This window comes from Alternaria arbusti (genome assembly GCF_024043155.1).
Source record: "Alternaria arbusti strain BMP 1465 chromosome Unknown scaffold_2, whole genome shotgun sequence".
NCBI lineage: Eukaryota > Fungi > Ascomycota > Dothideomycetes > Pleosporales > Pleosporaceae > Alternaria > Alternaria arbusti.
Window position 1 is genome coordinate 1808779 of NW_026249942.1, and position 22529 is coordinate 1831307.

Here is a 22529-nt window from a genome sequence, read left to right on the forward strand (position 1 = left end):
ACAGCAACACTTTCACGGTTCGCAGTTGAGGCTAGATGTACGCTATCGAAGTTTCCATCCACCCCTTAATCTCCTCTCTACATCATTTCGGCATTGTCTCCGTTCGAGACACAACAGTAGTCTTCTAGCATATCTCCTACTTGGGTCCCGGCATTGTTATTCACTTCTCTCAAGGTCACTTCCTCCTATGGCAACTTTTTCATGAGAAGAATATTCCCATGTCAAGGGCTCGTACCTAATGCTGGCATCTGGGTACGTCCGCGTTCGGGGTTCTCATTCAGCCATTTCGCTGTTTCTTTTCGATACTCTATCTGTATCAGCAAATGTACAAGCTCCTCGGGGCAGTCTTACCCATGCAGTCCTTCGCACAGCCCTTCAGTATTGGGAGAATTTGGATGAGCGCTACGACCTGGCCAAATCCCCACGTGTCTTCGGATTCGCCCTGGAGATGCATGCGATTTGCGGACCGAATGGCCCATACCATATACAAATAAAGCAGAAATTGAGCGACAGGAACAATCACCAGTCCTAGTTCCGTCGATGGGTTTCGGAGATTGAAGATTGGGGGCAGGGGTAGTCTTGATGATAGATCCGTGATCTTGGCTCTTATCGGAGTTGGGAAGAGGCTGATGCACTTGGTGAAAAGGGCTCCGATCGCACTATTGACTTTCTTCTCGCACGAAGCCATGGCGTCAACGTATTTGTCGTATATCTGTCGAATGGAGTCAGGCAAGAATGTGTCGACCAATACCGGGGGTTTTTCCGATTCGATGAAGCTTCCATACAGTAAGCTGAACATGTTCAAGCAGGTGATACTAAGGTATATATGGTCGGCCTCAGGGTGTTGTTGGTCTGGACTTGTGATACCCCGATCGCGGTAGCAATAGCCAAATTTATCGACGTTCCACTTCCCTAAGGCTATACCGAAAAGCACCGCATAAGCAAAGTAGAGTATACAGAATACCGTTATCCACAGCGAGGTGGATAAAAGAAACTTCTTCCATGGTAACCGTCGTACCTGTAGAGGTTCTCGCCGGGTATTGTTCGGATGCAGATCTTCGCCTTTCGGCTTTCGTATCTTTCGAGAAAGCCAGACAACAAAAATCGAGGCCGTGAATGAGACGCTGCCAATGTTTAGCCTGAATAGCCTAACATGTTGCACTGGCTACTTACGCGGTAAAGTTAACAGTATCATAAACCACATGTAGATGATAAAGGCTCAGGCTGTTTCGTTGAACCATGGCAGCGATGAGGAGCGCGATGCCTATTTAGATTAGCAATTGCGTAAGTGCATCAGCAGCGACGGAAATGTATTACCGTTGAAAATCTGGACTTCGCTGATTGATCGAAGAACCTTTTCCGTAAGTTCGAGTCTCTGTGAACGGAAGAACTGAGTTCGTTTCATTTCCGGACTGTTCTCATCTATCAGATTGCCCGAGGCATCAAATCGCTTCCATCTTGCATGCAAAATTGCGCAGTAGCCAATACCTGCAATTACCAAAGACAGACCTGCCAGAATGGCAAAGGCTAAAATGATCTTGGAAAGAGTAAGCATAGATAAGATCTATGAGCGTCACAGTTGAACTCACCCCAACACCAGCGATATCAGGGATGGAATTCCCGATGTTCTCACTTTTGCAGTCCATAGCTAAGAAGATTAAGATACGAAGCAGAGGAGCAAAGTACAATATTGCGGAACCACCAGTGGGGCATGCTGACCTCTTAAGCATGCGGAGTACAGAGTCCATAGAAGGGTCTGGGTTTCAGCTTTGGTGGCGGAAACTGCAAGACGTGATTGGCAAGACATATAAGAGGGGAAAAATCAGCCTCAGCCCGCTACTGAAAGCTGAACAGCGATCCAGCCTTCACAGTCAGCTATGCAGGGGGCAAAAGAACAAATGTTCGCGTACTAATCAATCATTCATCAATCATTACATACATCAATAATCATCTACCAAACAACAGCTCTCCTTCTTCTCGTCGTCACAGTACCCTGCCTCACCGCACTCTCTCCCTTCAAATCACTCACACACTTCAAGTTGTTCGGCCTCGCCGTATCCCTAGCACTATATGTCCATTTACCTGGACTTCCGTTCACCGCTACCATAGTCCGCTTTATGGTGCCGTTGAGAAGCAGCGTCATGACCTTGTTATCTCCGTTCTTCACATTGGAGGTACATGTCGCAGTGATGCTGCCGGATTGCTTCGACTCCCAGGTGTACGTGTCCAGGGTGACGGTGTCGGCCAAAGTGGGGTTTATCTTGACAGTGACGGTTGCCTTGCTGGTCTTTGTGGCGTCGGTCTTGGAGGTGACGGTGAGTTCAAAGGTAAAGGATGTCTCGGTCGTTACTTTAGGTGCGAGGAATGTGGCGCTGGGGCTGTTGGCGTTGGTGATGCTAACGGTCGCCGAGGAAGGTGCGGTCTTGGTCCAGCTGAAGTTCAGATCAGTGTCTTTGAGGCCCTCGGCGGTGTTGGAACCCAAGAGTGCTACAATAGTGCCGACGCGCAGAGCAGACGCAAAGCTTGCCACAGAGGCAATTGGGGCAGTCTGTGGTGTAGCTGGCTCATCTGGGTTGGGGTTGGGCGAAGGGATAGCTGAGGGAGTAGCCGAAGGAGTCGGGGTTGCGTTAGGGTCTGGGATGTCTGCGGGACTGCAGATCTTGGATGGCGATGGCGGGCTGGGACCTGGGAACGGTGACAGAGGTCCGTACTGTTTGCCATCAAGGAAGTCACCCTGAACCAATCCCCGGATATCGTTGAATGGGTAGGCTGGCGGGTTGGTTCCAGGCACATCGACCTCAGGGAAGATCCATTCGCTAACAGCTGCAATGAACTGACCAGCCTTGATACCATCCTTGGTCTCCTTTACTGGTGTGTTGGTCGTAATGCGGTACTCGCGGGTGAAGGGAGCTTGAGCTGGCGAAGCAATGCGAGCCTCCCATTTACAACGAGTCTCTTGCTTTGGAGTGGCTGTGCCGATGGTGCGATATGTCTCCTTGCCTGTGCAAGGGTCGATGTCAATAGCACTGATAGTGACTATAGCGCCGGAGCAGCTGGACAGGAAGCCGATCACGCGGATATCGGCAAACTCCACATTCGGTGAGTTGTCAGGAACGCCAATGAGGAAGTCCTCAACGCGAATGTAGTTGGGTACACTCTCGCTAGCTTGTGTCGTGATGTGCAAGCTGATGCACACGATCGACGAAGCGAGGATTTCATTGCCACCAACCTTGAGACCAGAGTACTCAATGAAGTCGCCGACCTTGAATGGAACCATGCTGAGTGGATCTTGGGGCGTGAACGACTGACTGTTGGGCCGATTCGAGCTTGAGCACTTGGCGGTGTTTCCAGAGTATGGAATACACATAGGAAATCCCGAGAACGATGTTACCGACGGACTAGCTGTGTCGGCGATCCAGTATTTCTGAGAGTTATACTGGGGTCCAAATAGGCCATCAGGGTCGTTGATTCGGACAGTTGGCCCACTGGCGATCTGAAGCGTACCGTCATCGTTGATTGCCGAGATATATCCTTGGCTGCCTTCGAGACCGAAGCGTTGGGCGACTGAAACCTGCCCAGCAATAACTCTACCGCCCACAATGTTGCCAACGACGGTAGTCTCGAAGCCAAGGGCTTCTGCATCGCAGAGTTCCCGGAATGGTGCCCACACTACGGGGAACTGAACGATGAGATTCTGTGGCACTTCAATATTCCAGTTGTTGACTGAGATTGAACCACCGGAATTGTATTCCGTGTTCTTAGCATTGCAACTGCATTATGTTAGCATCGAATTCATATCCGAACGTGACAGACGTACCCGTCCAGAGATCCAGTAACAGTGAACGGTTGGATGTTCGGAAGTTGAGCTAGACCCGTTGAGGCCAGCGCAAGGAAAGAGGCGAGCCTTGATACGCGAGACATCTTTTATTGTCCAGTTTGATGAATTGTGTTGGAGGTCTGGTGTGAATGTAATCAAGGTGGGGAGAGGAGCTGGTTATATATGTGTCGTGGAGGCTACCTTCTCGCACCAAGTTGCAAGGTAGTCTTGCTTCTCAAAGTCGGACAGGGCGACATAGTACTAGTGCACTAAGATGGACACTCTGAGCTTGTTAGCCTCAGTATCATGGAGATAGTCAAGCGAGTACTGGTCTCGAAGCCTGCCTAACGCTCCAGCCAGATCACAGCTGCCTTTGTGACCAGTACCACATCGATGGCGGACGCCGTCGATATTTCCAAGACGTTCGGCAAGAGTGTATTAACATGGGGCGGGCTGCCACAAGATGTTTATTGTGGTGTAGTTCAAGGTGCCAAGGTACTGCTTGGACTTCCTCTTCTAGAAGAACAAGGATCTTTCTCTCTTTCTCAGAGATGTGATAGGCTTCTGTATGATCTCTCGCTAGTTTAGTCGCCGCAAGACTACCAGAGACTGATCTCGACCTTCTCAGCCCTGCGTAGGCCATCGTACCCACATGGGGAAACCTGGGGTGCGGAAGCGGCTGACAACTGCCAAGACAAAGCTTCTCGTATCCAGATGTACGAATACCAAGATCTGGGTCGCCGATGGCTTGGATTTGGGTCTAGCGACGTGAGCTGAGATCTCCGCTGCCGACAAATTGCCGCATCTCTTGACGATGGCCGTGTTTTCCTGTACCACAGCTACAGGCGTAATTCTGGAACTTCCTAGGTTCGTCAGATCAGTTGTACGCGCGAAGACATCAAAGGTGGTGCGAAGCGTGAGCAAAGCGCTCAAAGTAACATGAACACAAAGTCAAGAAGCTGCTGACTGCATGCGCTGGCAAAGTCTTCAGCTACGAGCTTGTCGTGCCAAGAATGAGGCTTGCAGTGTCTGATCTGCATCATGGACTATTCTGGTGCCTGTTAAGCTTCACAGCCTGCAGATCTGACAAGACGCGAGAGAAGAAGTGCGAAAACCCCGACTTGCGCGACACGAAACGGGAAGAGAGAAGCGATAAAGTAAAAGCGTGGCTGATCCAGAGCTACTCAGCTGGGTCTTCCTCGACGACGTCTGGCTTGGCACTGCATGTGCGGAGGCAGGGGCGGAGCGCTCGTATTGGCGCTACCCCCATTACGGATGCTCATGAGAAATATCAAATGCGCATTCGGATCAGTAGGGTTTCGTGGAGGCGACATCGCATTCTGCGGACTCACCGGACCAGAGGTGATCGTGGACGGGAGGTGGTGAGGTTCCAGACTCCCGGACTCGCTTAACCTTGGAAGCTAAGGTTATGCGCGCCATTCACCTGGCCTGGGGCTGGAAGCACTGACATGCATCCCTAGGACTTGCGAGTTCGCAGTGGCTACTGAAGCATGAAGCGGCGCTCGTCAAGACTCAGCTAGCTAGCCAGGCAGTCAATAGCTATCGTGCCATCACATGTTTGCAAGATGGAGATCGTTGTTCTAAACTATTTCATCGTGTCAAAGCGAAATGAAATCGTCCCTTGGAACTACATACAGAGGAAGCGCCATAACCATTGTAGTGGTGGCTGGACGGCCTACCTAGCTATCATGGTAACGCCGGAGCGCCATGCTGCAGCCGTGATATACAGCAACAAATCGGTAAGAAACATCAGAGGACATGCCTCTGAACGTGCTTTGCCGTAAATGTGCGTAGAGAACGAATTTGAAGAGACGAAGTAAACAATCGTAGACCCACATTCATACTCAATCGCCGAGAATGCTCTCGTCGTCACCATTAAGTTCGGCATCCTCCTCGCCATTCGCAATTGGCTCCACACCGTTAGTCTGCTCGGCATCGCCATCAGCCATGTCTTCATCCTCAATCCCGTCACCAGGGACCTCCTGTTCGTGCTCCTGCTCTTCTTCTTCTTCGTCGCTATCTAGCTCAACTACTTCTGCGCTCTTAGCCGATGTGGCATTCGGCTTCGCCGTCTTTGATATCTTCTTAGTGACTTTGCGCTGTTTGGAGGCATCGAGATGATTCACAACCTCTCTAAAGTTTGGTGTGAGCTTCAATCTGTTACGCTCGAGACGCTTGCGCACTGCGCCTGAACCATCGCTGTCGAGGGCCCCGGCATGTATTGCATGTACAATGCGCGCGCCGAACCGGCAGAACTGATCGTCTACCAGAAGAGCGCGCACTTTCTTTTCGGATACACCATGCTCGTCCGCAGCGTCTTCTTCGTCACTCTCAGGCTCGTCGTCCGGATCGATAGGCTCATCGTCGATGTCTGGCTCTTCTAAGCGCTTGTGGATGAGCTTAGCCAGATAGTTCTCCCAGGCCGTAAGGATCTGGAGAATGAGTTTCGTAGTGTTACCATCGATGTCGCGACAGAGAGCTTCCCAGTCGTCGTTGGCTGCATTTGAACCGCGACCCTGCGTCTTCCTGGGCGTCTTCACCATCCTTTCCTTCTTGACCCTAAGGTTGCAAAACATGGTGTGGATGTCTAGGAAAAGGTTTGTCGCGTTTAGTCGTACTTCGGATGTGCCTTTTCGACCCTCCATAATTTTCATCAGTGATCTGACGCAATTATCTCTTCGCTCGACCAAGGCCATGAGTTCGTCTTCAGGCATGCTGGTACCTTCTTCGACATGAATAGTGCAAGCCTTGCACTTCCACATGAAGTATCCGAACATTAAGTAGATTGCATGACTGACAAGAGTGTCGTCTGCCTCCTCAACTTCTCCGTCTGCCTCTTCGACCAGTACTCCGCGCTCGATTATCTGCAGTACTGAGTCGACAGGTGGCGTATTCAGGGCGGCCTTCTTCCCCTTGCCTTTGGACTTTGCAGGAGTAACAATCTGTTCAAGCAGAGTAGCGTTCGAGACAACTGCTAGTTGCGACATCTTCAGTACGACATTGGATAGCCCACGAAGAACATTCTCATCAAGATTACCTCGCACGGACAAATCCTTGTCTCGTCGAAGCGCGTCGAATGTGTTAATCAGGTCATCCCAAAGCGCTTGCACCTTAAGATCCACGGTTTCTCGTAACTCTTCGCTCTCTTGGGCATGAAGTATAGACTTGATAGCTTCTCCAAGGACGCGCTCGTTGTGATGAGTGAGGAACTGTTTGTTGATGTCGTCAAGCAGTGTTATGAGAGCTGCATTCTGCCGTAATTCCTCAAATACGTCGAGGTTCAGCTCACGCTCCAACTGAAGACACAATGCTGCAGTTTCGGGTATAGCGCCAAACTTCTTCAGAAGCTGAGGAATGAGCAAGGAGAGTCGTCGAGCCATGTCTGACTGCTCTTCTTTATCGCTTTCGCGTTGCGTCTTGGTTTTCTTCTTATCCTTCTGCATGTCTGCGAAGCGCTGTAGCCGAATACGGACCGCAGCACTCAAAATGTCCAGGAGAACAGTCTCATGCTTCTCTTCGAGCCGACATGTTTGGCGAAGCATGATTTCGGGATCTTCGCTCTCGTCCTGCGCAGTCTGAGAATGGTCGTAGAGGAGATAGCCAGCTACTACCTCCCATGATCGGATTTCAGGAACAACGTCGTACAGCGCTTGAGCCGCGAGCGAGCAGCGGGTCTCGATTCCGTTGGCAATCAGCTCCAATTCTGTACCAGGAGACATGCGTTGGATCTGTGAAGGGAGCTCAACCTCGTCTTCGTCGTATGAGAGCAGCTGATCGACGAGGCATTTCAATTTCAGCCATTCCAGTCGGGGGTTGTGGTATTCTTCCTCCTCTTCATCGGCTGGCGCCAAGGCTTCATTGAGAGCTTCTTCGCCTCCCATGTCTTCTACGGTGGCCTCATAGGCGGCGTTGACGTTCTCAGCGAAGAAGCCTACCACAGCCTTGCGGACCTTTGCATCGGAATCGAAGATGAGTTTACCGATGGAATCGATGTCATCAGGCTCCAGGAAGCCTGCCTCGCGAAGAATGTCGAGCAAGTCCACGGCTGCAGCACGCACATTGACCTCGGCGTCGTGCGTGGCCATCTCGACGATGCGTGGTCGAAAGCGTTCCGTGAAGGTCTTCAGTCCAGCCAATTTACTCTCATCTTTGAAGAGCCGCGCGAGCTGGTGGAGAACCTCTATGCGTGTCGATGGATTTGGATCTGAGAGAACCCAGCCCAAGTAGCGAAGTTTCGTGCCATCGAAGAACTTGTCGGGGTATGCGATGATCCAGTCTGCCAGCGCTACCACGCTGTCGACTCTAATCTTAGGATCCACGTCGCGATAACGATGGACATAGACTGCGGCGAACCAATCATCTAGCTGCCCTCCCACGAACTCTAGCTTCTGGTTGTACTCTTCTATCTCGTGGTCCGCCGCGGACACACGTGCTTTGTTGACTCTAGACTTCTTGGCTTCCGCTTCGCTTTGACGAACGCGCTTTGCTGTGTTCTCGACGAGGTCGGCGGCAACTTGGGCTAGTGCAGTCGTGATGGCCAACGAAGCAACCGTGCTTGTGTGACGGAAGGGACGGTTGCCGGTCGAGGACATGGCGCCTAGCCACACCGAGATGTTCTCGATAAGCTCTGCGCTCTCATACAGAAGGCCTGACTGCGCAGCGGTTTGTATGAGAGTGATGAAAAAGCCCTGTAGCGCGTTCCTGAAAGCATTGCCTCCGCCGTCTTTGGCCTTGGCGATCAGCGGGTACTCTGTGACTTCGTACTGCGATGTGTTAACAAGTGAAGAGTCGTGTGCGAAGTACCGCAGCCTACCTGCTGGAATTCTTCTTGAATCTCGGCTACGCGGTTTGGCGCATTGTCTGGATCTGCTATGTCGTCTTCATTTATCCGCAGATCGCAGCCTGAAGCTTGCAGCACCAGGTTGACAATCTCAGCCACAGCTTTTGCTTCATGCTCGTTGAAGCGGGCGACCCATCGTGCAGCGACATCCTCGAGCCGGTCTCCGCTGGCAAACACATCGGCTGGCGTATGTTAGCTTGTGCGTGTTCCCGGCGTACCCGCACACGTACCGTATAAGCCTTCAGTCTCATCGGGCAGCGCGCTCTTGCGCACAGGCGCCTTTCGCGGCCGCTTGGTAGCCGGTTTCTTGGTCGCATTGCTGGCGGGCCGAATCGCAAGACTGACACTCTCGCCGTTCGTCTTTGCCTTCTTGGATGCGGGCTTGCGCGCAGAAGCCTTGGCCTTGTTCCTGCGCCTGCGCTCTTTCAGTTCTTCCTCATCTGGCTCGTCTTCGCTGCTTTCCTCAGACTCATCGTCGGACGGCGGCTCTGTCGCGTCGAATCCGCTGTCGTTGTCATCGCCGCGCTTGCGCTTCGTGCTGCCGGTTGGACTTGCGCCTGGCGCGAATCTGGCTGGTCGCTTGGATACGCGTCCGGATTTGCGTCGCGCGGCCGAAGATGCGACTTGATCAGTCCCCGAGGGTGATTCGGTCGCGCTCATGTTTTTTGCGCGCGATTGGCTCGTTGATGATGGTCGAGGTGGAGGTGGAAGTGCGCGGCGCGATCGGTACAGTTGAGGCGGGGACGGTGATGGGAGACGCGTTGTATGTCCGAGCACTTTTAGTGCAAGGTTGCGCGCACGTGCGTCTTACACTACGCCATCGACGTGTCGCCTTAACGCTCCGTCACATCTGCTTGCACTTGTTGCCGCCCCTTTGCCAGTCAAATGTGAGATTCCCAGGTGCATGTGCTTCACTTGGCAGGGAAACGCTCTCGGTACGGGCAACCAGCTGTTGCCTTGTCGGACGAGGTCGATTGGTCTATTATATACAGTGCTCATAGGGAAAATCTCAGTCTACCAATTATTAACAACCGTTCAGGCAGCAGCCTTGACCGGCTCGCCTTCTTTGATGTCCAGCTTCTCAACACCCTCAACAAGCTCTGTCCCCCCGTTGGACGCAGTAGTGGTAGTCTCGGCTGCTGCAGGCACTGCAGCCTCGCCCGCCGTCTTCTCTGCCGTCGCACTTCCAAGACTAGGCTCGTCTCCTCCCCACAGGTAGATCTCACTCTCTCCTATGATCTTGCCAGCCTTCTCCCATCGCTCTTTCCTCTGTTGTCTCCGCTCCGTGGAGATCTTCTCAAGCGCTGGCCAGTAGACGGAATGGTCGTACTTGAAGTCGACTTCACCGCCGGAGACTTTCATGAGCTGTGATGTGGGCACGTGGTTGGGTAGGGGCTCGTTCGATTTGATCTTGGACTTGGTGACGGGGTCGATAAAGGGGTTGATGAGCTTGAGGAAGGCATTGACATACCATGGGACTATTCGTGATGTCAGTAGTGCATGCGTGGGGCATTGGAGTGGTCCTTACGGTGTGTGAGCAATGCCCTACCAAGTCGCTCAGGGTAGTGGTTCTGCAAGATGTCAAGGACCTGTTTGGCGATGCCCATGCTAGGGGTGCCACCAGCTCCCGTGTTCCTGAAGTCGATCAACAGTGCCAGACTCTCCTGGCCAGGCGGGTGCAAGTCTATGGTGCGCTCCAGCATGTAGACCAAGTGCTCTACCCGCTTGGGTGTCTCCTTGGTGTTCTGGTTCTGCGGCAGCAGGTACAGACACGGCCTTCCCTCGTTGTCGAAACCAAGCAAGACCTGCTTGCCGGTTTCGTTCTCCTCTGAGATGTACTCGGCAGTGAAGCGGTCGGTGCCGTACTCACGACGCCATACCAGCGTCGAGCGCAGGCGCTGTACCGCTTGGGGAAGGTTCCACTTGGTGGCACGCAGGTATCGGAGGAGGCATTCGCGAGTGAGCCACATGCGCTCATCGTCGCTGATTGGTGAGGTCTCGGCAGTCTTTGCAGAGGTGGTGGGCAGTGTTTCCCATGTGCGGACATCGGCGAGAAGCTCGTCGTATTTGGTTTGCTGCTCGGCGGTCAAGGCAGGGGCAGCGGCGGGCTTGCAGCCGGGTGCAGGCTCCGCAAAGGGGCCAATTGCAGACATTATGTTCAGGGTGTAATTGATCAGCCCAAGTTGGTCTCGTCTACCGTTCTTGTTCAAGTATCTTGGGTGAAGTCCTTGTTGCCGTGTTGGCGTTGGTGTCAGCCTTGGGTAACTTTTTGGGAAGCATGGCGGTCCCTGCATGCACGTCGATCGCCCTAGGCCGCCTCCATGCTAGCCCCACCGACACGCGCGACGCGTCTTCGGAGTTCGCACGCGCAAAGTGCTCTCCCGGCCATCACCCACAATACTCACAGTCACACACAACATGGACGACCTTACGACCGAACTCACCGAGCGCTTCGAGCGCTACTGCGACACCAAGGATGACCAATTCCCCGCCGATGTCCTCGCTGAACTGCAGTCCATGTCACGGCTGTATTCCATCTCGCCCGAGGAGCTGGATTTCAAATGGCAGGCATACAACATGAAGATGGGCGGTGAAGAGAGCAAGATGGACGTCAAGACGGCACGAGACTTCAAAAAGACGATACAAGATGCATTGGAGCGCGAGAGCAGAGGGAAGGCCCAGCAGAGAAACGAAGTCAAGCGGGGCCAGCCAACACCACGAGCAAAGGGTGGGGACATGTATGATATGTATGTTTAAACAGTGGAAAGACATCTAGGATATTGCCATTGACTGGACGCAGACTAGAAGGACTCGTGCCGGGTACCCCACGTCAAAGCACAACGAACGGCGCCAATGGCAGTACAGTAAAGCGCAAAGCCAACTTCCAGACACCGGGAGGCAAGGCCACCAAGGCTCATGAGATGAGTTCGCCCGGAGGATTCATGGCACCGAAGGCTGAAGCCCCAGGTGGTCCGTATGTATACTGGGTGCACACCGCAGACATGCTCTAACGCCTACTCAGTGTCTTTGACTTCGCTTCCCGTACGAACGCAAACGACATCACCGAACAATTCATGCAAAGCGAAATTGCCATCCCGGAGCCGCCGTCAGAAGAACCGAAAGAACCTCGCATTAAACTCAAGGCGAATACGGACATGTCCAAGTTCTCATACCGCACCATGGCCATGAAGCTCTCTGAGGCGTCTGAAGTCTTGGATGATAGGATTGACGAGTTCCGTGACCTACTCAGGGACACAACGGGTCTGGACGAAAGCGCCTTCGGCAACCCCAATTACCCGTCACCGAGCGAGATCATTGCAGTCGGAAGAATTGCAAGCGACACAAGCGAAGGCAAACTCAACACGGCATCACTCGTCCTTGAAGGCTCGCGAAGACATGGCTCAGGCCGACGTGTACCGCTGAACGTAGAAGGGCTATCGTCGTATGATTTCTTTCCCGGCCAGATTGTTGCTCTGCGTGGTACCAACGCTTCGGGTGACTCATTCGTAGTGTCGGAAGTCATGTCACTTCCTCTGCTGAATCCGCCTGCTACAAGACCCGAAGAATTGGATGCCATCAACGCGAGATATCTCGACACGCCCGATTCCGATCCGGAGAATGTCCGACCTCTCACCATCATGATTGCGTCCGGACCTTACACGACCGACCAGAATCTCGACTTTGCCCCATTACACACCTTCCTTGACAATGCTGCTGAAGCATACGCGGACTCTATCATCTTGGTGGGCCCATTCCTCGACGCAGAACATCCTCAAATCCGGTCAGGAGACTTCGATGCTCCGCCAAATGTAAGCCCAGATCAGGCTACCATGACTGATCTGTTCAGACACCACGTCTCGAGTGCCATCCAAAACTTTAACAAACGCGTACCAACATGTAATGTTCTTCTGGTCCCCAGCTTACGAGACGCGCATCACCACCATGCTGCGTTTCCGCAGGACAAGTTCATCAAGAAGGAGCTTAGCCTGGGCGCTGCAGGAAAGATGGTCCAATGCGTGACCAACCCAATGACTGTCAGCATGAATGAAATGACCGTGGGCATGTCGTCCATCGATATCTTGGATATGCTACGTAGGGAAGAGCTGGCAGGCGGCAAGGCACGAAGTACGAATATCTATGAACGGTGCGCTCGAAACGTCCTCGAGCAGCGGAGTTTCTTGCCAATCTTCCCGCCAACTGGAAGAGAAAAGCAGCAATTCATGCCCGCGCCAATCGAGGAGAAGGTCATGAAGAATGAGGCAGGGAACAGTGAGCGGAAAGAGGGTGAAGAGCTGGAAGAGGAACAGTTACCCAGCCCTTTTCTTCCCTTGGGCACCATGCTCGATACGAGCTATCTCAAATTGGGCGAAATGCTGAATGTACGGCCTGACATACTCATAACTCCCAGCGTGCTTCAAGGCACAGTCAAGGTATGCTAAGATGGCTCGCCCACTAGAGAGCGATATGCTAACCCTGACTAGGTCGTGGAGTCTGTACTGGTTGTCAACCCTGGCACTTTAGCTAAACGGCGCGCGGCAGGGACGTATGCCCGCGTCATAATACAACCAGCTGTCGTCAGTGACGCAGAAAGGGAGAAAGGGGTTGCAGTTGCGCACAAGCTCTGGGAACGGACGCGTGTTGACATTGTGAAGATATAGGCGTTGGATGCTTGTCATAGGTATACCCTGGAATTGAGCATCAGAGATGTGTCTGGCGTTCCCCCGTGGCAACGGGCATGAAACCATCACTGTCAGGTGCAGCTCAGCGTGTGGTGTTCGTGATAATCATGTAGGAGGCAGCCACGTACACTGGCTGTATGCTAGGAGAGAATTAAAGAAGATACTAAGCTGGTGCGCTGCAGTGCAGTCAGTCTACGTTAGTATGAAACTCAACAGGAACAAGTTCTAAGGCCATGTAGGCTTCGACTATACTGTCTTCTATTATCCTGTAATGCGTGATTGGCATTTTTCTTGGACAAATCGCATATGGTACTTGATCTGGTCGCGGAAGTTGGGATGGTAGGTGCATAGTTACCGTTGAGAAGTGCATGTTTGCCCTAGGCAGACGGAGGACACATGATGCCGCGTCACTTTTGCGACGCGACTAGTAGGTCGACAAACCGATGTTACTCCATGTCACTTCGTCGCGCCTCCTTTGCGCATGCACTCCTGAACTTGGTTGGACCCGCACCTTAACCAAAGGTCACCATAGATTTTTTGCATTGCACATTCACTGCGAGCATTTTGCCCGCGCCTGTATTAGGAAGGCACTAGCTACCCGCGCACGTCAGCAATATTTACCAGTGAGAGCAAGCGGACTGGTGATGGTCTTTTGCGACCTGCTCCGTCGGTTTCTTTGCTGTAGTAGCAAGCGCACAGGTATTAAGGAGACGCACGAGCTTCCTTGTCGACCAGAGCAAAGTTCGCCTGTCCCCAGCATCCCAAGTCACAGTCCTCAACACCACGCTGGATCGCCTCAACGTCCACGCGACTCCCTCGACGGTACCCAAGAAGACGACTCCGCATCCTCCATGCCGCCCAAGCGCAAAAACACAGACAACGCCGCCGCTATGGACCGTCCAGAAAAGAAAACCAAGGCTCCCAAGAAAGGAGCAAAGGCAGCCCCCGAAGGTAAGTCGACGGTTTCCTCCTTCCATTCATGATTATCCGTCATTGGTTTGGCGGCGATGCATGTCAAGCTTGCAAGATGCAAGGCTAGCTTGTCGCCGCGGCCTTAATTCCGGGGCTTGGGTGCACGAGCAAGGGTTGAGTCGACTCGGCGGGGTCGGCCCTACAATTGCTGCCTCGTCGGTGCGTCACAGCTCGCCCAAGTATCGCCAACTCTGTCTATTGTCCACCACGGTTCGGCGACCAAAACGCGCACCCAATCTGTGAATTCACTTTGCGCGATTCTTTGTCTCTCAACACTGCAATCATTCCCTATCACCAAATTCTGCGCACCGACTTGCGCCCGCCCTCCACCCCTCCACCCCGCCGCTTCCTCACATCGAGCTCGCAATCAATAGCTGGAGTTCGATACAAGGCGCTAATACAATATGCCTACAGTCTACACTGCTCAGCAGAAAGCTGCAATCCAGCAGTTTATCAGCTTTACTCAACTTGACAAGTCCACCGCGGTCAGGGCACTCAAAAGCCATGGCTGGGATGCACAGAACGCCGTGAACGCGTAAGTACAGCTTTTCCTTTGTTGTTCATATATACAGTACACATTTTTTGCATGCTTGTTATATCTACGGACGCGTCGCGCCATCCAGACGAATCGACGTATCGACCGACCGATCAACCAACCGACCAGCACCTGGACACAGGACGAACATACTTGCGGACACACATCTGGGAAGGGACAACACAATACCTCTTGGGACTGAGGTAGTACCATACCACAGACAAAGAAGCAGGAGGGCTCGGGTCGCGCAAGAAGCTGCGAGTCATGGTGACAGATCGAGTTCAAAGCAGCTGCGGTCTGCGGGCACATGCAGCTGTGACTTCCAAGAACACAACGCCATTGTAAAGCTCCTGCATCTACAGTCGAAAGTGGTCTTACTCCGTCCCGTCCGAAGCGCTGGCACAATAGCACGCTTTCTCCTGCGGCATTTCCTCACCCACAACAAAGCCCTCGATAAGCCTCCCTCGGTGCAGTCGTCCAAACACACGCCACATCCACTCGTCAGTTCAGCTCAGTCGTGCGCTACATCCAGCCGTCATGTTCGGTTCCTCACAAGACAGGGCTAGGCAGCTAGCCGGGCGTAATAGACGAGAACGCATCAGTTCCATCAGCTCATGCTCTAGCTCTCGGACTTTGAGCCTTTCAAGTCGAACTTCTCATCTGAGGGACGTCCAACCCGCCCAAGTACACGCAGTCAGCACAATCAACACCGCCGACGACGAACGCCTCTTTTCTGGCAAGACCGCTGCTTCCTCCGATTCCACCAAGTCCAGTATCGAGACCTACACAGTTCAGGGAGCTTTCCGACCGCTTGCCGTACCACACCTGGTTGAGGGTTTGGACTGTTTACAGACGGAGCAACATCGAGTCCAAGCGGAACACCTAAGCCGCGTGCTACATAGCAGTCTCAGTCTTACCAACGTTACCAACGCACCAGAAAGTCAGTTCGCGCTAGCCCGTCATATCCGATACGGCAGTCTGGGAACAGACTCGGTCATTATACAACATCCGCGCAGTATCACAACTCCCCTTCCAAGTACATGCTTGCCGGAAACTATACTCGAGGAGCTGCTGGCGCTCTTGCACACTACCACAGTGCCTTCACTTCACACCTCCGTCTCTGATCATCACCTAGGTTCAGAGCCGACTGTGTCGTTGCGCGGTGGTTCTGGCAACTACGTCGGCTCTGGGGGCTACAGCAACGACTACAACGAGCATGACATCTCAGGAAGACGCAGTCCCCAAGCTTCAGACACCCCAGGACAAGCTGCGCTCTGGGCTCTCGAGAGCCATTACTTGAAATGTATGGCTCCCATGGACTATGCTTCCTATGTGGACTCCTGCAAACAAGAGACTCTTTGGTTCGAGTCCATCGGGATCACCCAAATATGGCCGAGAATCGCACAGGCCATTGAGCATTTGCCCATAACCGTAGGCGTAAACTACAACACGTTTATCCAATCACTATCACTTGCGAATCGGAGTGTGTTCGCCAAGCTCTTCAGCCTCCTCCCGTTGATCAACCACAAAACGATCCCAGCTCCCGCTTTCGAAAAATGGAAGTTGGCGCGTCTGGCCTTCTTCCATGGTCTGGGACGTGATGGCAGGACCAAATTCTGCCGCATCATCATCGAAAGAATAAAATTGGTGACAGGGTCTGATGAAGTGCCCGTGCTGAGCGATGCCACGTCGTCACCTATCGACACAGTGCATCTGTTCGTTACTGCGAAACTGTTTGTGCAGCTCAATTCTCCCATATCACTGAAGAATTATCAGTATCACGTGTACCTTTACGATATGCCTGGATTACAAGTCACTCACGACGAGCTTTTCGTTGCAACTGCCAACTGGCAACTCATCAAATACATTGACAAAGACTGACAAATCACGTAGTTACTACAGCAGCAGCAACAGCGGCGGTTCCCAAGGCTCATCTGCGATGAAGACCAATCTCAACAAGCTGTTCGATCGGTACCAAGAGGCTGGTGCACCAGACAAAGACGTCGTCGGAGTAGAAGGCACGATGCAGTATTTCGATGATACTGGCGTCAATGCCGAGGGCCTAGATGCGTTGGCGGCTCTTGAAATCGTCCAGGCCCCTACCATGGGCGAGATGAGCCGCGATGGCTTCGTCAAGGGTTGGTTGGAGCGCCAGTAAGTGCCACTATTTTTCAGGTTGTCTTCGAGGTCGTTTAGAACCTAATGCAAATGCAGCTGTGATACCATCGACAAGCAGAAGTCGTATCTCAGGATTCTCAAGAGCGAGCTCTCGGGCAACAAAGACGTCTTCACCCGGGTGTACAAGTACACATTCACCATCGCCAAGACTGCGGACCAGAGGGCTGTTCCACTCGAGATGGCCACCGTGTACTGGGAGTTGCTCTTCAGTTCGCCCTTGTCTGCTGTTCAGTGGTCAAGTCCCAACACTCCGTGGCTTACTTGGTGGACTGAGTTCCTCAATACGTCGTGGAAGAAGAGCGTCAACAAGGACATGTGGAACGAGACACTCAAGTTCGCGCAGCTCTCGCTGGAAGATGAGACCATGGGCTTCTGGAACGAGGAGTCTTCATGGCCGTCTGTCATTGACGACTTTGTCGAGTTCGTCAAGAAGGAGAAGCGGGGTGACACGGGAGAGCAGCCGATGGACGAAGACTACTATTGATCTGGGTCAAGACGGTCTATGAAACTAGCGGGGAGTTATGGTAGAGGACATGCTTTGCTGCTATAGCAGCTGCCGGCGTTTTGCTCATCAGAAGGCGGGTTTACTTGATGCATGTTACGAGATTCACGGGAGCATTCCATACCATGGCCAGATTTACAGCACTTTGAGCATCTTCTAGTAAATAGACTAGCTCAGCATGATACATCACCGTGCGCCATCTATTTTGTTTCGTTTGTGCTGGGTGATTACACATTGGAACAAGTGACCGTCGACAGCAACGCAGGGCAGGCGAAGAAACAAGATGCCGCTAAGTATAAGATGCGCGCAGGTCGTGCAGTCGAGTCCAAAGACATTTGCATTGCTGCCGCGGACACTGTACATAACCACTGTTTGTCGCGTCCGTTGTTGTTCGGCGAGGAAGGTTGGTGGTGGTCGCTGCGCTCTTGGTGTGGCTAGGGCCAGCGTAAGCGAGGTGCCACTAGCGTGTCCACTGAGCTGCGGCGCCTTCGCAAAATCCATCAACGCCAACTTTTGACGACACCACATCGACAACTAACCACACAGCAGTCAAAGTGCGTATACCGAGGCGGACTGCTGTTACTGTACTGACGATATCGCAGATGGTCGCCGCTAAGAAGCATGTCCCGATCGTCAAGAAGCGTACGCCGAATCTGCCTCCATGACCTCGAAAACTCGCGACTGACGTATCCGTTTACAGACCGCAAGCGCTTCAACCGCCACCAGTCGGACCGCTTTATGTGTAAGAGACACCGGAGCTGGGAGTGAAGGAATTGGCATCTGACACTGGACAGGCGTCGACCCCTCATGGCGCAAGCCTAAGGGTATCGACAACCGCGTCCGCAGGCGGTTCAAGGGCCAGGCTGCTATGCCCAAGGTACGGACTACCAACTACCCGGACGGAGGAAGAATCTTGTCATCGAGAGGACACTGAGCGGATACGGAATGCTTGATGGACCAGGGCTGACGGAACGCCTCACAGATCGGATACGGCTCCAACAGGAAGACCCGCCACATGATGCCCAGCGGCCACAAGGCCTTCGTCGTCAACAACGGTATGCTACCTATCGAGTACGACACCACTCCAGGATTCCGCTAACGGACGCAGTCGCCGATGTTGACCTCCTCCTCATGCACAACCAGACCTTCGCCGCAGAGTACGTTCGCCAGCTTCCGTTCCACCATCCCACATACTAATGAATCCTTCAGGATCGCCCACGCTGTATCAGCACGAAAGCGCATCGAAATCATCGCCAGGGCGAAGCAGATCGGTGTCAAGGTTACCAACGGCAAGGCCCGCGTCAAGACCGAGTCGTAGATGGGTGCGGATTTTCACTTTGGGGCGGGGCATACAAGGCGTCTCTCTGATTAGTTACGATCTCAATGGGAAGGCTTTCCATCCTCTTCGGCTCACGGTACCCTTCGATACGGTATGGGGAGAGGCATGCACTTCAAAAAGCATTGCGACATGTTACTGCGGAATGACCAAAGATATCAAGGGACAGGAGCAGTAGGAATGCAATGAAAAAACGAGCCAAATCAGGATCTCCTCGATGACGTAGGATGTGATGCTTTTTGATCTTAGACTAACTGCAGAGCCGCTTTGATTTCGCAACCCAAACTGCCGGCCGCGCAGAACAAACGTGTGTGTTGCGGTATCGTCCGTAGAGTGCCTTGGGTGCTGCGTGTACTCTGCGCCAAGCATCGAATGCGCATCAATCAGGCTGATCTTCTTCACATGCCACAGATCAGGTCATGGCTATCGAGATGACGACTAGAGCTTGCGGTAAAATATGCCGCGCCGGTTGTTGCTCACTCTTGCGAGCTGTTCTCCTTTGAGCTAATGATACTGCATCCACGATGTTGGAATGGGTTGCAATTTTCAGCTAGACTTTTATCGCAGAAGCCTTTGACCAACGACGAGCATACCTTGATGTCGATTTCGCTTTCATGTCATCGACAAGCAACATCGAACCTGCATGCTAGCACTATGCAAATGCCTGTCGGATGAAGTACTACCGGCTATTTTAGTCAATTGCTTAAGCTGCCTAAGCATCAACATCGCTGACGGGCACGTTTCCGCATGCGCACACCAACTCAGCGCGTCGCCTGCTCGGAAGATACGCAGCCGCAAGCCATGTCCACTCCTCAACCTACTCACCGCCATCAGATTGATGAGTGAACTCGACGCACATTGATAAGGAATCTGATAGTAAAGCCGTATTACCAGCCGTACGAGTCACAAAGGGGCAGCGCAAGAGCCATGGTTGCTTCTTGGCGCCGTCGCACGTACGCTGGGTGCAGCCGCGTAGGAGCAAGTGAGGCGCCGCGTGGGCTCAAAGGAAGGCCGGTATTTGTCGCGTGGCACAGGGCGTTGTAGGCAGGGTGTTGGCTGTCTATTTGCTTGTCTGGCATGGGTGTGGAGATGGAATGTTTCACGAAGTTGGAGAATCGGAGCGAATGTTGCAAGTACGGGGAAGGCGATCTGAGGAAGGTTGAATTGCGCAGGCTGGCGCTTACTCCGCTTTGACGCACGCATCAGATTGTCGAAACATGCAAGCTGCTTAGAAGAGAGCTCTTTGTTGCTTCAGGCGACCCGGGGCTCCGAGTCCGTTGTTTTGTCATGGTTCCTGGTGCTGGTGCTGGTTCCATCGACGGCGGACATGTTGAGCGCCTCGCTACCGGCTGCGCTTACGGAAGTTCCGCGCACGATCTAGCAACGCCTGTCGGTCCACTCAGTCCCTTTCGCATCCGCACACCTCAACCCAGCATCACACCGCTCTGAAGCGGCCCTCAGTCTGTGCCTGCCCTTGCAATTTCACACTCCCAGGCGACTGCTGGACAATCGACCTGGCTGCGTCGCGTTATCTGGCATTATCTGTCCACGCGTGGCTGGCACCCCAGGTGATTGGCCCAGGGCAGCACTCTATCAACGCATGTGGGTTGCTGCGAGGGAGGCACGAATGCGGAGCCTGGCATGCCACCACGACAATCAGCGGATCCGTGGGCGCGCGACAGGAAAGAACCGGGAACGTGTACCGCTGAGAAGAGCTGATTGAGGCAGTGTGTCATGACGAATTTCTGATGAGGCCCGTTTTACTGAGGGTCCGATACGCTCGGGGGCGGCGTGCGAGGACTCGGTGCTCACGTTGGCATTGGCCTTAGATGTCTGACTATTGCTCCCCGGTACATGGTCCACACTTGTACCCACGGTAGGTCGAAGCGCATCCCAATTTCCTTCCGTCAGCCTGGGAAAGATTTTCAGACCCAGCACTAAATTAGCTCCCGTCTTTTAAATATTTCGACACCCCAGCGTCTTTGTTTCGAGATTCCTCCTTTCACGCGCACTCAGTGAACCACGCTCGTCGAAGGCTTGCCTCGCTCCTCATAGCGACACAGTCGTGCACCTGCACGCAGTGACCGGCGGTCTTCGGCTAGTCACTTTCACAACACACTCCTGAAGTGACGGATTTACATACCTCGTCTACCAACTCGCCTCTGTTCAAGCGGAATATCGCAGCATCCAACGTTGCCACTGACGATCACGACCACGTGCTTTACCCGACGGCAGACTTTGCTTCAAGAACTTTCCGGAGTACTTGCCACCCCCGGAATCTCAGACCCACCACCACTGCCGACTGTCCCCGGAGGACATCACCGACAGTGACCGGAAGAGTTTTATCAAACGTTGTTCGAAAACCATCGACATGGCGCCCAACCTCTTCATAGCCACTCAAAAGGCCTTTGCGCCCCACAAGTGGTTCAAGTCGAACAAGGCAGAGCAGTCATCCAAGGTCGTTGAAGAGTGGACCAGCCCAGTACCCGGCCAGTACGAGAGTATCCCCGGACGAGGCTGGTTCCTGATCGCAACTCTCAAGGACGATTCCAAGCCAGAAGGCCACCCCAGTTCATACATCAAGTCATCAACCGGCAGAGTGTACATCTCCCTGGACCGTCCCGTTCCTCTGAAATACTCACATGCTATCGGTCGTTATTTCTTGGAACCCGAGTTCAACAAGCGCAAGAAGACTGTCATGATCAAGAACGACAAAGGTAAAGAAGTACAAGCAGGCTTCTTCCGGGTCGACGACGTGGCTTGGGTCAAGTGCTGGGACGAACACGACACCTTCATTCCTGGGAACGCAAATGGTGCTGCAGGCTATCAACGTTGGGTCTTCGATCAGCAAACACAGCAATTCCGTCACATGATCAAGCGCGACGATCCCAACTACGTTCGGTCCCGAAAGAACTCTCCTGCCCGCGATGCCGACAACCGCAGCCAAGAGTCAGTAAGCACTGAGTATCGCACTAGCCGTCCTGGTAGCACCAAGAACGGCTTCAGCGTTGCCAGCACAAGGGCCAACAGCTTCCGCTACCAGCCTCCGACTCCTACATCAAACCCGACTAGCCAACGCCCTTCAAGACAGAGCAGCCCCAAGCGCAGCGACAGCATACCTCTTGAAGAAGCCAAAATCGCCCTCAGACGTTTGGCTAGAGAACACGAGGAAGCCGCAGCTGCGTTAGCTCGATCTCGCATGAAGCGCACCGACTCCAAAGGTCGCGTGGAGCAGATTGAGCGCGGTCGTCTTTCCGAACGGGTTGGTAACTAAAAGTGTTTTACATTGGGCATTCGGCACAGCGACATGATGGCGCCCGGCTATTTTGCGACATGGAGCTTGGCATTCAACACGTGGTGGTACCGACTTCACGGTGCTACGACTCCCCTTTACAATCTTGTAATCTTTCTAGAGTCATGATTTCCTTTTCACGGCCTGAGGTTCAACGTGTTTAGTTCATTAGCGATTATCGGTCCTTGTACGGCTGAAGGCCGAGTGGAGTTCAGTTTAGGTTTCGTTTTAGACTTTTGGCGCTTCACTTCTTCTTCTGTACGGCGCATTACTACAAGGGCATCATGCACGGTATACCCAGATATGGTTTAAGCCCTTCGCGGCTCTGTTGTCAAGCTTCATAGACATTGTTTTGTA

The 22529-nt window shown here is 53.1% G+C and overlaps 8 protein-coding genes across 8 annotated transcripts; 5 read left to right on the forward strand and 3 right to left on the reverse strand.

The window, feature by feature from the left end:
• Positions 1 to 1951: 1951 nt before the first annotated feature.
• On the reverse strand, positions 1952 to 3921 carry J4E86_002200 (uncharacterized protein; the record flags this gene model as incomplete). The annotated part of the gene is made up of 2 exons (XM_051442761.1): positions 1952 to 3770; positions 3818 to 3921. 2 exons carry the CDS (start codon positions 3919 to 3921, stop codon positions 1952 to 1954), a joined length of 1923 nt encoding a protein of 640 aa, XP_051306349.1.
• Positions 3922 to 5682: 1761 nt separating this feature from the next.
• Positions 5683 to 9338, reverse strand: J4E86_002201 (uncharacterized protein; the record flags this gene model as incomplete). The annotated part of the gene is made up of 3 exons (XM_051442762.1): positions 5683 to 8601; positions 8652 to 8860; positions 8909 to 9338. The coding sequence occupies 3 exons, from the start codon at positions 9336 to 9338 to the stop codon at positions 5683 to 5685; spliced, it is 3558 nt and encodes a 1185-aa protein (XP_051306350.1).
• Positions 9339 to 9713: 375 nt separating this feature from the next.
• Positions 9714 to 10831, reverse strand: J4E86_002202 (uncharacterized protein; the record flags this gene model as incomplete). The annotated part of the gene is made up of 2 exons (XM_051442763.1): positions 9714 to 10156; positions 10207 to 10831. The coding sequence occupies 2 exons, from the start codon at positions 10829 to 10831 to the stop codon at positions 9714 to 9716; spliced, it is 1068 nt and encodes a 355-aa protein (XP_051306351.1).
• Positions 10832 to 11096: 265 nt separating this feature from the next.
• On the forward strand, positions 11097 to 13336 carry J4E86_002203 (uncharacterized protein; the record flags this gene model as incomplete). Its single annotated transcript, XM_051442764.1, has 4 exons — positions 11097 to 11425; positions 11479 to 11652; positions 11701 to 13108; positions 13160 to 13336. The coding sequence occupies 4 exons, from the start codon at positions 11097 to 11099 to the stop codon at positions 13334 to 13336; spliced, it is 2088 nt and encodes a 695-aa protein (XP_051306352.1).
• An 872-nt stretch (positions 13337 to 14208) lies between these two features.
• On the forward strand, positions 14209 to 16745 carry J4E86_002204 (uncharacterized protein; the record flags this gene model as incomplete). Its single annotated transcript, XM_051442765.1, has 4 exons — positions 14209 to 14308; positions 14744 to 14864; positions 15488 to 15510; positions 15559 to 16745. 4 exons carry the CDS (start codon positions 14209 to 14211, stop codon positions 16743 to 16745), a joined length of 1431 nt encoding a protein of 476 aa, XP_051306353.1.
• Positions 16746 to 16803: 58 nt separating this feature from the next.
• J4E86_002205 (uncharacterized protein) lies at positions 16804 to 17526 on the forward strand (the record flags this gene model as incomplete). Its single annotated transcript, XM_051442766.1, has 2 exons — positions 16804 to 17018; positions 17079 to 17526. 2 exons carry the CDS (start codon positions 16804 to 16806, stop codon positions 17524 to 17526), a joined length of 663 nt encoding a protein of 220 aa, XP_051306354.1.
• Positions 17527 to 18146: 620 nt separating this feature from the next.
• On the forward strand, positions 18147 to 18862 carry CRP63 (60S ribosomal protein L32; the record flags this gene model as incomplete). The annotated part of the gene is made up of 6 exons (XM_051442767.1): positions 18147 to 18186; positions 18245 to 18286; positions 18339 to 18421; positions 18527 to 18599; positions 18653 to 18701; positions 18754 to 18862. 6 exons carry the CDS (start codon positions 18147 to 18149, stop codon positions 18860 to 18862), a joined length of 396 nt encoding a protein of 131 aa, XP_051306355.1.
• A 2389-nt stretch (positions 18863 to 21251) lies between these two features.
• On the forward strand, positions 21252 to 22154 carry J4E86_002207 (uncharacterized protein; the record flags this gene model as incomplete). The annotated part of the gene is made up of 1 exon (XM_051442768.1): positions 21252 to 22154. The coding sequence occupies one exon, from the start codon at positions 21252 to 21254 to the stop codon at positions 22152 to 22154; it is 903 nt and encodes a 300-aa protein (XP_051306356.1).
• Positions 22155 to 22529: the final 375 nt, after the last annotated feature.